This window comes from Lepeophtheirus salmonis, chromosome 5 (assembly GCF_016086655.4).
Source record: "Lepeophtheirus salmonis chromosome 5, UVic_Lsal_1.4, whole genome shotgun sequence".
Classification (NCBI taxonomy): Eukaryota; Metazoa; Arthropoda; class Copepoda; order Siphonostomatoida; family Caligidae; genus Lepeophtheirus; species Lepeophtheirus salmonis.
The window spans coordinates 10,748,354-10,763,320 of NC_052135.2; the positions used below are offsets into that span (position 1 = coordinate 10,748,354).

A 14,967-nucleotide genomic window follows, 5' to 3' on the forward strand; every position below is an offset into this window, starting at 1 on the left:
CCTGTCCCGATGACCCTGCTCCAGTTGAGGCCTTACTGCCTGAACCAAGATCTGAAAAGTCCGTTTCTGCTGAAGAGAAAGTTACTGCAGACACAGAAAATAATGGCGACGCATGAAATTACCCCAGCGGATGGATTTCTCATGGAATAAGACTTCCTAATCTCGATATCGGACCAATCTTCTCTCCCGAGCAGCTCCCTGTAGTCAACAACAACAATATTCCCTCTGCAGAGGACTCTGAGACTAGCGACAATGTCTAGGGAGGTGAGAAGAGCAAGACTGAGGAGATGGAGTTTGTGGACGGAGGCCCAGAGTACCCTGTCGTCTTCACAAGCCAGCTGGGTGACCCGATACTTACCGGGCGGGAGCCAAAGCGGAAGGACATCCAGACCAGAACCAGAGTGGAGACTGAGCGGGAAACTGTGCCTAAAGTCGAGAGAGATCATCCTCTACAGCCCAAGTTACAAACATACAGTCCTCAGATAGATGACAAATACTCCAGAGACTTTCAATATGATTGGTTCCGTAAGTTCCCGTGGCTAGAATATGACGAGTTTGAAAAGTCAGCCAAGTGTTTCGCCTGTTCCAAATTTTCCATTTCCAACCTTGGGAAATTTGAGTTCAAAACATGGAAAAACAGTTCCTCGTTGAAAGTTCATTCTAACAACAAAAAACACAAACTGTCGATGGAAAAGTGGATCAATTTCCTCACATCAAAGAGAAAGAATACCTCGGTTCTCGGCCATGTTCAGCCTCAACATGCTGAGGAAGTTGTGAAGTGGCGAGCTTATTTGAGGTTTCTTTCCAAACTGTTGGGTTCCTTGCAAAGCAAGGATTGGCTTTTAGGGGCGATTCCGAAACAAGAGAAATGTTGACGGAATCTAATGAAAACAATCGAGGAAACTTCTTGGAGCTTTTGTCCCTGCGTTCACACGACAATCATATTCTCAAAGATAAAATGGAGGCTGAAGTCAAAAAATTTGGTTCAGCTGGGGCAGGTTTTCCCAAATGGACTTCACCTGACATCCAAAATGAGCTGATAGAGATTATAGCATCCAAAGTAATGGAAAATATAATTGAAGATGTCAAGACTTGTGCCGGCGATGATGACTACTGGTTCTCTGTGATTGTTGATGAGACATCAGATATGTCAAACACGGAGCAGTTCAGTCTGTCACTGGGATATTTGACGAGTGAAGGCATCAAGAAAGAGAGCTTCCTCAAGTTTGTAAAAGTTACCCAGACTGACGGCAAATATTTGTTTGAGAAGCTTCACGAGGCTGTCAAGGATCTCGGCCTTAACCCCGCCCGCACTATCTCCCTGGCCGCGGACGGTTCCTCCAACATATCCGGCATCAGGAAGGGTCTTGCCGCCAGGTGGAAGGGAGCAGCCCCACTGTGTGTCTACATCCACTGCTACGCCCATGTCCTCAATCTTGTAGTCAAGGATCTTCTCTCAGATATAACCCTGTTGAGAAATACAATGGGGACAGTACAAATTTTATACAACTTCATTGAAGGGTCACCAAAGAGGTCAGCAATCTACAAGTCGGTGAAGATAACAAGTAAAGATGAGGAGCATGCCAAGGTGATGACCCTGAAGAACCAGTCTGCTACCCGCTGGAGTCTCCGCTACGATGCTGTACACGCTGTATCTCTAGGGATGGTCAGAATCATGAAGACCCTCATAATAATGAGAAAAGATAAAGATACATTGTCGAGTTCAACAGCAACTTCTCTGCTCAACAGCATCTTTAGTCACGAATTTGTTTTCGGCATTGAACTGTTGAAGACACTCCTCAGACACACATCTAGCTTGTCAGATGAACTTCAAGGCAGAAAGGTTGACCTAACAAAGGCCCGGAAACACGTCAACCTAGTGATTAGGACTCTTGAAGATCTTAAGAATGAGAAAATCTTTGAATCAATCTGGAAACTTGCTGAGTTGAAGTCGTCTGAGATGAAATCAGTATTTGACCAGGAGGACTCAATTGATTTGGAATTCAAGGAGGCGAAGATTCCAAGGAGAATAAAGTGGAAAGGAACAACTGAATCCTACTTCCGTGAAACACATTTCGATGTTGCAATCAATAAGATTGTATTAGAGCTTGAGAGCAGATTTGCCACCGACGATACAAACATCACAATGGATCTCATTGCAATCGTCAATGACAGTGAAGTGGAGACCTGTGTCATTGAGCGTGTCGCCAAGCACTACAGACTTGAACTCGAGCAGCTCCAGTCAGACCATGCAATCTTCCAGCAATTCAAGGTTAATATTATAATGTTTCATTTTGCATTATATGTTTAAAATTTATGTTTCTCTAGGCAGATATTGACACAGAAGACATGGTTTCGTCACAAATTGCTGCGGAGTTAATAAGCTCGGGAGTGTTCCGCCTGATGCCGGAGCTATACAAGGTGATCGTTATCCTGGCCTCAATGCCCATCAGCAGCTGTGAGGCGGAGCGGTCATTCTCCTGTCTCAGAAGGCTCAAGAACCACATGAGGACCACCATGGACCAGGAGAGGCTCTCCTCCCTCACCCTCTTGAACATGGACAGGGTGATGGTGGACAAGGTGCTCCATGAAGACATGGACAGTTTGATTGACACCTTTGCGTCAAGGAAAGAGAGGAAAAACTTCTTCTTCTAATCATGATAAAGAACACATGCATTTTTTCTTCATTTTTTTCAAACACATCACCACGTATACATGCGAGTTAAGAACATCAAGACTTGTGAACATAATTTATTTTCTGTCGATGTAACCGTTTCATGGTATATTATAATCTCGTTCATTATCTTCATCCGTTATTATTTTAAAAATATTTAAGGAGGTTTAAATTGTTTGACTTAATTGTATAGTTCAAAAATTTTCTCTCATTCTTGCACCGTGCATTTTATACTCCATTATACTCCTTCCTTTATGAATAGGTCGGCATTGACTTTCCGTCAAGAGTTTTTCATTTTATTTTTCCCAATGTTTGCCTGAAGAAAATAATGGTCAGACAGTCCATTGGACGATATTCTTGCAAGATTTAATCTATACTGTAGCATTTGCCCTGTTTAAATATCCCACGTTCACCACTGAAAATCAACCGTTCACCCTTGTAAAGCGGACCGAAAAATCTTCCTGACATACGGCACTGGGTATAATGTAATACTCTCAAGCCTTGCCAGTTTGGAAATACTTTTTTTCCCAAATACAAATTGATATGGCGAAGGACGAGGCAAAGGATTGGGGACGAAAATTTCGAGAAACAGTTCCCTCTTGCAGCAATACATAAAATGATTATAGTTTAACCAAGTCGTTTTGAAAATTTTAAATATACTTTACTTTTTCCAAAATGTATTTTTCCATTACAAGAGTGTAATATTAATTTATACCATGAAATCTATTTGGTGGCATTTTTGAATGAGACACAATCAAGAAATATACAGGGAATGCTGAGTGTCTTGACAAAGGTAACGCCGGGTGGCGTTTTCAATTAAATGATGAATTTTATGACAAAATAAGCAACGCAATGTATAATGTCATTACAAGTAATGAGATTTACTAATAGGTGTCTTTCAATATTTACATAGTAATTCTTGTTTTTGAATCTCTTTTATATACAGCGACAGCAAAACGCAATCTTTCAGTTTAGCATACAGAAAAATCGACTTCATCAAGAACAACAAAGTGTTGAATGCGTGCTTTATATATTATTCAAAAGATCAATAATTACAAAGTTATTTCTCGAAATGGCTACCCTTTGCTTGCACCATGGCCTCGAGGTTGGACCTGAAGGCTGCAGGCCATGGCAACGAGGTGGCCCTCCCACTGCCTCTCTGCGGAGATCTTTAGCACATCGATGCAGGGATGGGGGACAGCACAGGCCCTACTTTCGATATAGCCCCAGATACAATAATAGAGATGATTCATGTCGTGCGAGGAGGAAGGCCACAAATCAAGTTTCGAGAAATAAGAAAAGCCATTGCTTTGTGGTCCTGGCATTTTGCCCCGAGGTAGAGGCCTGCTGTAAAACATAGTTTCCGTCTAGGTAGTTGGAATTCACCAAGGGCAAGATCACCTCCTTGAGGACGTCATGGTACTCCTTGGGCCCAATTATTTGGTCTTTCAGGAACCAATAGGGGGACATCCTCTTCCCGAGTGATGCCATGATTCCCAGCATCATCGTGGAGGCTGGGAACTTAGACCGGTTGGCTGCGTAATTGAGGTAACGGTCGTTCATGGAGTTTCTCGACTAGACCATGGTCCAGTTTTTCTTGTCTTGTTGCTGTCCTGAGCGCGAATCAAATGGCTATACTATGCCTTTTGGCCTCCATCTTGACAATGAATGAACCGATTATTGTCACTTAATGCTCTTTTAAACGCTAATATTCACCGAATTATTGTGTTAAAATATCTCGAAACCTAGTTCTCAAATGAGGCCTCCCTTACACAATTATAGTGGAAGTCGTGATTTGCTGTCGTAAAGTGTATATGGTACTAACTAATAATTGGAACGTGGAACGGAAATAATGGAGGAATGCTCAACGAAAAAAATGATAGGAACATCAAAATAGCGGAACGCTTACAAGCCTGGTAGAAAGTATAGATATACAAAATTACTCAATTTGATACTGCTTCCATCCCATTTTTACAAAATATCGCCTCAGTATGAATTTGTGCTAGAACTTTGTGACATATACTGTACATATCATATTCCTAAAGTATCTATAACCTCCATCAACTTTCTAATTACATATATTTAGAGTAGGGGTCGGTAAACTATGGCACGCGTGGGCATATTCACTGGCACGCACAAATTAAAACATATTTCCGTAGTTTGTGTTCGTTTTTTACCATTATTGTTGATAATAGCACACTCATTGATTAGAAATGTTGAACTTGGCACTCCATGTCTCAAAGGTTACCTACCCCTGATTTAGAACATTTCAGTTTGATCCTTTCTAACATATTTCCGGTATCAACTTAACTTACACTAATACAGTAATTAGTAAACGAAGTATATATTTGATAGCTCCTACGCTAATGAAATTAATATAATAAATCAAAGAATTCTCTATACCAGCGGTCACCAACCTTTTTAAAGGTGAGGGCTACTTTAAGATTCCCAAAAAGGCTTGACGGCTACCATCAAAAAAAATATGTACAAACGAATCAAGAAATAAAAAGCATAAAATATTTTTTAGTACAAGTCCAGCGGGTGACTAAGAAAAAGCCAACGGGGACCAAATGCCCGCGGGCACTTGGTTGGCGATGCCTGCAGTATTCGTTGAAGTATGTTTAACTTCACAATAATAACTACGTTTCTATATTTCCGATAATTATTTAAATTAGAATATTGAATATATCCTAAAACAAGTTTGAATCTAGCAATGGTCTTAGACAAATAATAAAGTTAAAGGTCGTATATTTGAAAAAAAAAAAAAGGTTCTATTGATAATTACAATATAATTAATTACATACACTTTAAAAACAATATCTGGGGTTCTGTCCTTTGAATGCCAGAATATTCTAATGAATTTGCCCGAACTTTGTATATAGGAAGTTATATTAAATTCAAATTTCCAACTTGTTTTATCATACTTTCTTTGTAGAGAGCTTGTTCAGTTTCATAAATAGCTTTAATTACATAATGATAGTTATGTAAATGGACCATGTTAATTTAATGGACAGTAACTCATCAACCTCAGCAATTTATTGGTCATTTTTGGTAATCATGATTAATCTTTCCGATTACGTCGCTTCAAATACTTTATTTATAAAAAACAAATTTGTTTTTGTACTTTGAGATAAAATGAATAAATGCATTATTCCACATATTCAGAGAAATATACAGTTAAAATACAAATTACACCAACCACTCTCTTGGGTTGACCTAAATAATAAAACTATAAATACATACTTTGCATGAAATTTCAGGGTTGACAATAAATTACTTTCTTTATTATAAGTCCTTAATATTGTATTAACTATCCAGATAATCGTTCTAAAACACTTATTTAATAAAGAGCAGGTTAACTATTACACAAGGTTTAAGCTCATACCATCTTGAATTTTAAAAACATATTAAAAAAACAAAAAAATATTGAATATTACTTGGTTTGTGCTTTTCAAATTACATTTGTTCTAAGTTCTTGTATTATATATAACGGAATAATTAAAAAGAGGAAAACATCCTCATTGCGTCACAAGGGATCGATTTGACCTTCTTTAAGGACCGACAAGTGTGAATGGACACAATCCTAAATAAGTACCAACACAAAACTATTATCATCCGGGGCTTCTGCAGGATTATGCATATATATATATATTTTGCTCTGCTGCATAATTTGACCTAATCACGAAAAAAATTACAAGTGAAAAACAAAAATTCCGTAATTTGGGTGGGGCTCCAGCGCCCCCAAACCACCCCCTGCGGACGCCCCTCATAAGGTTTACATTTCAAGTATCTATAACTTCGAGTATTTAATTAAGCTAAGAGATTTTAGAGTTTACTAAAAATGTTGTTTTATACTAGTACATATAGATATTGTAATGCAATATTGCTGATAATATCGTTATCTTTGATTGAATGCAACACTGCATTACAGATATGATTGATAATGTCCCACAGCATGGTTTGGCAATGAAAAGTCATAGCAAATTGTAGTTAGCATATTGTAGCTTCAGAAATATGGAAAAATATTGACTTTTGGTTAAAAAAAAATAATTGAAGAATTATAATTTCACTCCATGATTACTCTTAAAAAGTTATTTATCATTTTGTTGTGTTTTGCTGGTTAGTATTTTTTCTCCCTGGGCCAACGATATACTAAATTATACCCAGTTATCTATTGCCAAAGTATATTTAAAAAAAATCATTTTACAAACTGGGCCTCTGCATTACATTTTATTGCATTATTATTCCATCATATACGAATAGTGTTAGTCATTACTAATTCGTTCCAATCCATTCTTAGGACCGGTCCTTCGGACTGTCACAACTAGAGCTGATTAAAAAAAGAAAATAAATTAAGTTTAGTGACGTCATCAAGGACCAAAATTTTTAAGTTCAATGACTGATATGCAGGACTGAACAGGACTACAGTGGTTATATAAGGATTGACACAACAGTATATACCATTGTAAATATCTCAGTCATCTTGAGCTTCCCATGAGACTAATCAAAATATGTAAGGTAGCACGTAACGGCTTAGACTCCAGTTACATTTTAAAGTGTAACCGCTGCTTTGTAATTTTTCCTAATGAATAATATAATATAAGAGAGCATATGTTTTACATTTGGCTATTTCTACCTGTGCATATTTTCTCCGTATTTAATTATTGTCCCACAATACCTTATGAAATCGGAGAGTAATATTTTTTTTAAAAGACATAAACTTAAAAATTAACAACAGCTTCTTTATTCATAAAAATATTACGATGTAAAAAAAATAGTTAATACATACTATTAATTGAAGTGCACTACTCCGAGGAAAAGAGTCAACACGATTATTTTTTAGTAATTTTATCTGCTGAGTGAATAATATAAAAATAATGATGGGTAATCTACTCAATTTTTCTTTCCATTTGTAATAAATAAGTATTATTTTGGAAATTATATAAATGCTACATCTCTAAATTCAAAAAATGACCCACTCATTTATTAAAAAAAAATATTTAGGTAAATTTCGAAGACATAAAAATTGCGCACTCAACTAATAATGAAATGTAAAGGAACAAAAAACTTTAAGATAAATAAAATTATCAGCTCCCATCATGAAATCATTTATAAGGAAAGTTATGGTTAAGCTTATTTTTTGGTTGAGACGAAAAAAAAACTTGAAAAGGTGGTAGAGAGATAAGAGAGGGATAAACAAAAGAGGAAATCACAGTCACCGAGCATAATTTTGAAGTCTTTTTTTATGCCTTCATTGATGCAGAACCTATCGCATTTTTAGTATTAAGTAATCATGAGATTATTCCGCCTTTTTTGGCTTTGCGTTTCCTGATGGCTGTTGGCTTAGATTCAGTATCATCTTCCACAACATCATCCTTTATCTTCATTTGATTAAAATAAGTAGGTTAAATGTAAATCACGAAAACTATAATAATAAAGAGACTTACATCATCTTGATCAGTAGCGTCCTTTTCGTCATCGTCAGGTTGAGAAACGACAACTCCGAAGTTCTTTTGCGGAGGACAGACAAAATCAATACAACATACTAATACCTATGAAAATAGAACGATTTTATCATTGAAGTTAAAGGTATGGGAAGCAAGGATATACCAATCCAAGGAAAGCTCCAAGAGCTACTGTTGCAATAGCAAATCCCAAATAAGAGGCCCACGTAGGAAAATTATAGACTTCCGTGATTGTAGAATGCGCATTACGAAGAAACATTGACATCTAAATTAAATTTTAAATTAGGAAAATACAAGAAAAAGAGACAAGCTAGTATGCTTCTTAAAATCTACCTTGAAAAAGTAGGAGACGGCCGTCATTTGGAAGGACCTAGGATCCTTCCAAGAAGGAATGGTCTCAATCTCTTTCCATTTTTCTTCTTCGATAAAAGCTATAAAAGCTTCTTTATCTCTGGATCCTCTATACTGACGAAATTCGCCTTCCTTCACACTAATCAAATGAATGCATGAGTTAATCCATATAAATAAGGCAAAAAAAAAAAAAAAAAAAAAAAAAAGCAAGTTTTGTATAGATCAGTGGTTCTCAAATGGGGGTACGCATACCCCATGTGGTACTTAAGATTTTGGAAGAATTTCTTACAAGTGGTACATAACTCAGTGGCACCCGTACAGGTGAACTGAAAGGGCTGTAGCCCCCTCCCACTAAGGTTTTTTTTTTGACTAGAAAATTTAATATTTGAATTTTTTGTCAATAGCTGAACGTTTTTAATTTTTTTCGAAAAAATTTAATATTTTGAAATATTTAGGAAAAAAAAATGTAATTTTCAATTATTTTTTTTCTCCAAAAAACAAGACCCTCTCCAAAATATTATCCTTGGGATGCCCCTATCACTTAAACTAAAAATGATTTGTGCTGGTAAGGGGGAACTTGTGTCAAGTAAATATTTTACAAGTGGTACATGAATAAAAAAGTTTGAGAATCCTTGGTCTAGATGGTGTTGGTCATATTACAGAAAGGAAAGGAGAGTGCATATTATTTAAAATAATGAAGGTGACTTTTGATTAGATTTAGCAAGGAGCTTGTGTAGCTCAACGCCTCATACTAAAAAAAGAAATGGGGAGTGCACATCTCTACATATACTATTAAAGCAATGTTCATCGACTCCTAATAACTCCGAGCAATGCCGGAGACTACTTAATAAAATACAAAGTAAAATGGATAAGTCATGATTCATGAAATGTTTTCCACTCACTGAAAAATCGTGGGAAGTGCTGTGACCATGAAGCGTCCAGAGAGACCTGGACTTTTAGTAACGTCAATTTGAGCAATCCCTTTGAGGTGTAAATCCTCGGACCATGAGGCAAACTCTTCCCAGGAAGACTGCAGGGCTCTGCACGCAGGGCACCAAGGAGCATAACTACAAAAAAAAAAACGAAAGACATTCAAAATGGATATTCAACTACGACTATTGAGCATTAGCTCACGAAACAAGGCTTGGAGCATCTGTTCGACGCCCACGCCCTTTAAGTGAAAATGTGGAAGTACTTACAACTCCAGCATCCATTCTCCACTCAGAACACGCTCCCAATTCTGCTCCTCAAGTTCAATCACTTGTCCCTCGGATCCACACAGGGACCCAAGGACGAACAAGCCCACAAAGCATAACAATCTCATTTGGATAGTAGTGAGAGGTCTGCGGCTTCAGATCCCGGTAGCAATGCAGTAGGTAAACACTTTGACTGTCTTCAATATTAACTAGGAAAAAAACCAAGCAATTTCTCAATCACTTCTTTCGACGTCACTCACATTCAAGAGGTTCCGTTGCATTTACACTTGAAACAGGGAAACCTCTTTTTAGCTATCAATCATAGGGATGTGAAAATTGTCCAAATCCTCCGAAGTAGTATATGTACATTTAAAAAAATATATATAACAACATAACTTACAAGATACTTGTACTCTCATTAATTATTCCTCCCTATTTTAAAAATGCAAACGTATTATTAACGAGCAAGGAGCACTCTATAATAGTTATTATTATTATTTTATTTTTTTCAAACCTAGCTGTCTTTCAAAATTGATAGACAGCTACATATAGTTTTCGTTTTGATTTACGCTCACGATAATTTACCCAATTTTCACATCCCTATGTACGTATGTTTCTTCCATCCAGCAGGAAAAGAATTAGGAGGTAATCATTACCCATTCCTAGAAAATTGAATTAAGAAGGAGGTTCCATGACTTAGCTATTTATAGTCAATCTTACAACTGAAAAAGAAAATAGAATAATTCAGGTTTTTTTTTAACAATTCAAGTTTGATATTGCATTGACATTCCTAACCCGCGTTGTTTTATCCATGCCTAGTCAATGAATAAATGATAGATCGAGGGATTTCAATTGAGTATGTAAAGGACCCATAAAATATATATATTTCAATGACATCAACGGTCCACTGAGCCTAGTATGAAGGTGACATTTTTTGGAATTCAGTCGTTTTTTATCCTGACTTGACAAAGAGATGAGTTATTGAGCGTTCCTACTCTTATCATTAAGGTATGCAACAATTAAGGATGATACTATATTATATATCCCAAAACTGATAAAAAGTTCATAAAAGCGAGGTTTGATGGAATAATGGACCTTATTCAAGACTGTGAAATGGACGAATGCAGGGCAGGAATAATGATTTGAACCAATGAGCGCTCTCGACTGACAGTTCCAGAAAAAGAAAAAGAAAAAAAGGAAATTTTATTTCATTTTCTTATTTTCCATTCTTTCATCTTTTGAAGACTGAAAAAAGGGAAGTAAAGTGAGTAAGTGAAGAAAAAGAAGAAGAAGAGGTGAGATTATTCAAGTCGGAGGAGAAAGAAGCACTGTGGAACTCACAAACAAAGTTGACGATCGTCCGAAGGAGATTCAGGTCATTGTCATAAATGAAAATGACGACAGAAGAGGACAATGAAAAGACTTCTTTGTTGAAGGCCCAACCTTCTGGTCCTGATGTCTCCAATGGAACTCCTTCTTATGAAACGAGTCTAAGAAGAGCTTTTCCAAATGAGGAAACTGGTAATTAGTCATAAAGCACTTGTCCTAATCCCACATTCTTTTCTTTTTCTCCCCATTCTTTGTTTGTGCGCCTCTCGGATATCGACAAGGACTTTGCTTGACAATTCTAGCGCTATTATGTTCAACCTTATTGATTTAAGATGGTCAATGTCCAAATTGACACTCAAGTTCTTGTAGAAGTGTAATCATGCTAATAATAGCTGTTATTTATATATATATATATATTCCTAATTGAATGTTGAACGTTCTAATTTACCTTCCCCCCTTTCTTAGTTGTTCTTAAAGTTCTTCCCCCAACGCGAGAAATAAATGTATTTTTTATCTTATTTCTCTATATATGGCTCCATATCAACACATGGCCCATTGTCTTCTAATATCTAAAAGTTAATTATGCACTTTGAACACTTGTTAATATGTTTGAACTTTTCTGTTGTTTAAAAGAGTCTCGTTGACTCCTCAAAGTACCCATTGAATTCAATCATGTACCACATCCATGTTTATGCGATTTCTATTTGTTAATGATGTGTGAACAAGTATGTATGTTTATTTATCATACAAATGACCAAAGTTTGATTTTTTTCCAAATTAAAACCTATAATTTCCATGCTACAACAGAATGATGTTTTTTTTAATTCCAGGTGATGGGTGGCGCGAAGAAACACCTCAGTTGGTTAATGCAAATGAGGTGATTTGCCGTGTTTGTGAAAATGTCATACAAATTGAACATTTGAAAAAGCAATATGTAGCTAAATGTTCCCGTTGCAATGAAGCGACTCCTATTTTCTCTGCTCCTCCTGGAAAGAAATATGTGCGATGCTGCTGCTGTTGCTTACTTATATGTCGCTCTTCTTCCGAGCGAGTGTATTGCCCTCGATCGAATTGTAACCGAATTATACATTTTAGCCCTCAGGATCGTCAATTCAGTATCCAAGGTGGGAATGGAACAATGCGAAACTTTATTTGTCCGCATTGTGATTCCAATTTTTTGGTAGGTTTTATTATAGTGACTTAATAAGAAAGGAGCTGGAGCCCTAATATATTTTGCATTCTCCCCCCTTAGGATAATTTTAATCTAGTTCCTCCCAATATGAAAATAATCTTACCTGATTATTGATCAAATATGTTTTAAAGCTTCACATATAGAGAATGACTAAGAAATAATGTACATATTTATTCAATTGAATTCATTCTGAAAAATGGACACTATGTTCCAGATAATAAATTAAAAGATTAACTCAATTTCGAGCGTACTTCTAGTAGGCTTTTTTATTACAATTTCTGATCCTTAGTGTCAAAATTTGCATAATATTATTTCTGAACATATATCTAGTATATTTACTATATCATGTAATATTATAAAACAACTTTGGCTAATTTTATATTTACGCATATTAGTCAGTTAATCACTATTTGTAGGCCATATTTACGTATTTTAATTCTTTCAATTTACATCATATTTTATTACAGTTTAATGTATTGAGCAATTCAGCGGCGAGATGTCCAACTTGTCACAACCATATTGCTGTTGATGTAAAGTTCAAGTAAGTCTTCGCATATTTTTTCCTAATTTATTTTCACGTTTTTATTGCATTGTATATAATTCTAGGTATGTAAGAGGCATTGGCTATGGGATTTTGGCTGCTTCCTTTTTCATCATACCTATTGTTCTTATGGCTGTAACTTTTCCAGCAAGCCATACATATATCTACTTTATTTGTTTGGGTAAGTATTTTATAGAGCGTTTTCATGTGACATCATCATTGTTCAGGTCTAAACCAGTGGTTCTCAAATGGGGGTTCGTGTACTCTTTGGGGCACTCCAGGGGGTACTTGAGATTTTGAAAGAATATTTTACATGAGGTGCATAACTCAGGGGCGTCCGTAAGAGATCAGCTGGAGGAGCTTAAGGAATTCTTGTTTTTTACTTTGAAAATGTAATTTTTTTTTTTTTTTTTTTTTTTTCAAATTTAATTTAGTTTTCTGTGAATATATATGGATTTTTGAATTTTTCATCAAAAAATTTTATAATTGAAATGTTTTCCAAGATATTTTATTTATTGTTAAGAGCTGTGGATTTTGAAACTTTTTTCAAAAAATTTAATTTTTGGATTTATTTTTTTCAAAAAACAAGACCCCCTCCAAAATAGAATCCTGCGGAAGCCCTTGTCACTAAAGCTAAAAATGCTTTGTGTTGGTACTTGGTTGTTTAAATAAATATTTTACAAGTGGTACAGCGCTAAGAAAAGGTTGAGAATCCCTGGTCTAAACAACCAAGTTTTATAACAATAACATCCCTTGTTCACTAATATGAAGGAAAATAGTTAACTATTGGATGTCAAAATCCAATCCCAATTTGTATTAAAAATATGATATTACATTGTTATACAATCTTATTTCCATGTTGTAGGTAAATATTACAATGGAAATGTTAAGATATATTTCTCTAATTATCCTACTTTTTAGCCCCTATTCGATCATAAAGAAATCATAATAATTTTACAAATCCACTCAATTTTAAGGATTTTCAGTACATGCTACTTTTATTTAATTCAAGTATCAGTGTTGTTCATTATTGGCATCTAGTAGTATTCAATGCAGGTCCTAAGTCTTCCGTTATTTTTAAAATGATTTGATGAAATTTCATCAAGATTTATTGAAAATTTGTCCATTTAATGTAGTAAAAATCCCAACTATGAGCCCTTAATATTATGATGTCAGTGAAAAAGCTTTTAATGTTTATTAATTTCTAAGAAATAACTTACTAATTTGTATAATTTTTCTTTTATAGGCTTTTTAATTCTATTTCTTTATTTTGTCTACAAATCTTTTTACTATTTCCGATTGAAAATTAGTAGTAGTTCAAACGAATAATTTTGAGTTTATTATTGGTTATTTTAGGAAAGAAGGGACTGCTTTAACTATCTTTTTAAAAATGGATGTAGCTATTAACAAAAACAATATATTTTTAAAAAATGTACTCTTTAGTCCTTGTCATTTGATTTTCTTTCTTACATTCCTGCTTTATTAAAAGATCAATACATTAAATAAAAAAGAAACAAAAAAAGTGATAGTTTGTCATTGTAAGAGTAAAGTCTTCATACAATTAATTATAAATTAACGCCAGTAATTGTTTTAATCTGAATAAAGCGTACGGGATTAAAATATTATTTATATATTAAGTTAATACTATTTTATTACGAGTAATTGAATTTAAAGTGTTTTTTTTTTTTTTTGTGCAAAAATACCTTGTCTCAAATATTTTGATAAATATGTTCTTAAAATCTATTTGAAGAAAGTTATTTTTAATCCACGCACTCTTAATTTGTTCTCCGTTCAAGATGTTTGCATTTGTGTTTTTCGATATAATTATTTATATAAATACACATATCTTACGGAAATAAATGTACATACAATTGAGAAGGAGAAGAAAGAAAGCTCTTCAACTAACAGTTGGAGATTCATACCCATTCTACATTTTCAATTATTCGATTGTGATTCTAATGTTTTATAATATCCTCAAAACTATAAATAAAAAGTTTTATACAAAATATTCATTTTTTATTTAATTTACTACGGCCGAAGGTAAAAGGCTTAAGCGGAAGATACTTTTTGGGATTTCATTATTAGTTACCGCTCTATTGTCAATTAGCAAGGATTATTTTTGTTAATGAATTATTTTTAAGTTCCATTATAAAGCAAAACTTGTTTATCTTAATTTTGATTTTAATTAGAGTCGCATTGGGGTGGAAAGTTTCTATTTC

The 14,967-nt window shown here is 34.9% G+C and overlaps 3 protein-coding genes across 4 annotated transcripts; 2 read left to right on the forward strand and 1 right to left on the reverse strand.

The window, feature by feature from the left end:
* Positions 1-1,397: 1,397 nt before the first annotated feature.
* Positions 1,398-2,952, forward strand: LOC139905327 (zinc finger MYM-type protein 1-like). The gene is made up of 2 exons (XM_071888228.1): positions 1,398-2,272; positions 2,329-2,952. The coding sequence occupies exons 1-2, from the start codon at positions 1,484-1,486 to the stop codon at positions 2,653-2,655; spliced, it is 1,116 nt and encodes a 371-aa protein (XP_071744329.1). The 5' UTR covers positions 1,398-1,483; the 3' UTR covers positions 2,656-2,952.
* Positions 2,953-7,402: 4,450 nt separating this feature from the next.
* On the reverse strand, positions 7,403-10,410 carry LOC121117357 (thioredoxin-related transmembrane protein 1). 2 transcript variants are annotated; one of them, XM_040711761.2, is made up of 7 exons: positions 10,343-10,410; positions 9,690-9,895; positions 9,393-9,557; positions 8,473-8,629; positions 8,285-8,404; positions 8,122-8,226; positions 7,403-8,055 (listed from the first exon to the last, which is right to left on the reverse strand). In XM_040711761.2, exons 2-7 carry the CDS (start codon positions 9,812-9,814, stop codon positions 7,966-7,968), a joined length of 762 nt encoding a protein of 253 aa, XP_040567695.1. In that variant the 5' UTR covers positions 9,815-9,895; positions 10,343-10,410; the 3' UTR covers positions 7,403-7,965. The 2 variants fall into 2 exon arrangements, with proteins under 2 accessions (XP_040567695.1, XP_071744330.1); XM_071888229.1 differs by having other exon boundaries at positions 9,947-10,410.
* Positions 10,411-10,852: 442 nt separating this feature from the next.
* On the forward strand, positions 10,853-14,754 carry LOC121117358 (type I phosphatidylinositol 4,5-bisphosphate 4-phosphatase-B). Its single transcript, XM_040711762.2, has 5 exons — positions 10,853-11,207; positions 11,846-12,195; positions 12,675-12,748; positions 12,814-12,929; positions 13,995-14,754. Exons 1-5 carry the CDS (start codon positions 11,075-11,077, stop codon positions 14,075-14,077), a joined length of 756 nt encoding a protein of 251 aa, XP_040567696.1. The 5' UTR covers positions 10,853-11,074; the 3' UTR covers positions 14,078-14,754.
* Positions 14,755-14,967: the final 213 nt, after the last annotated feature.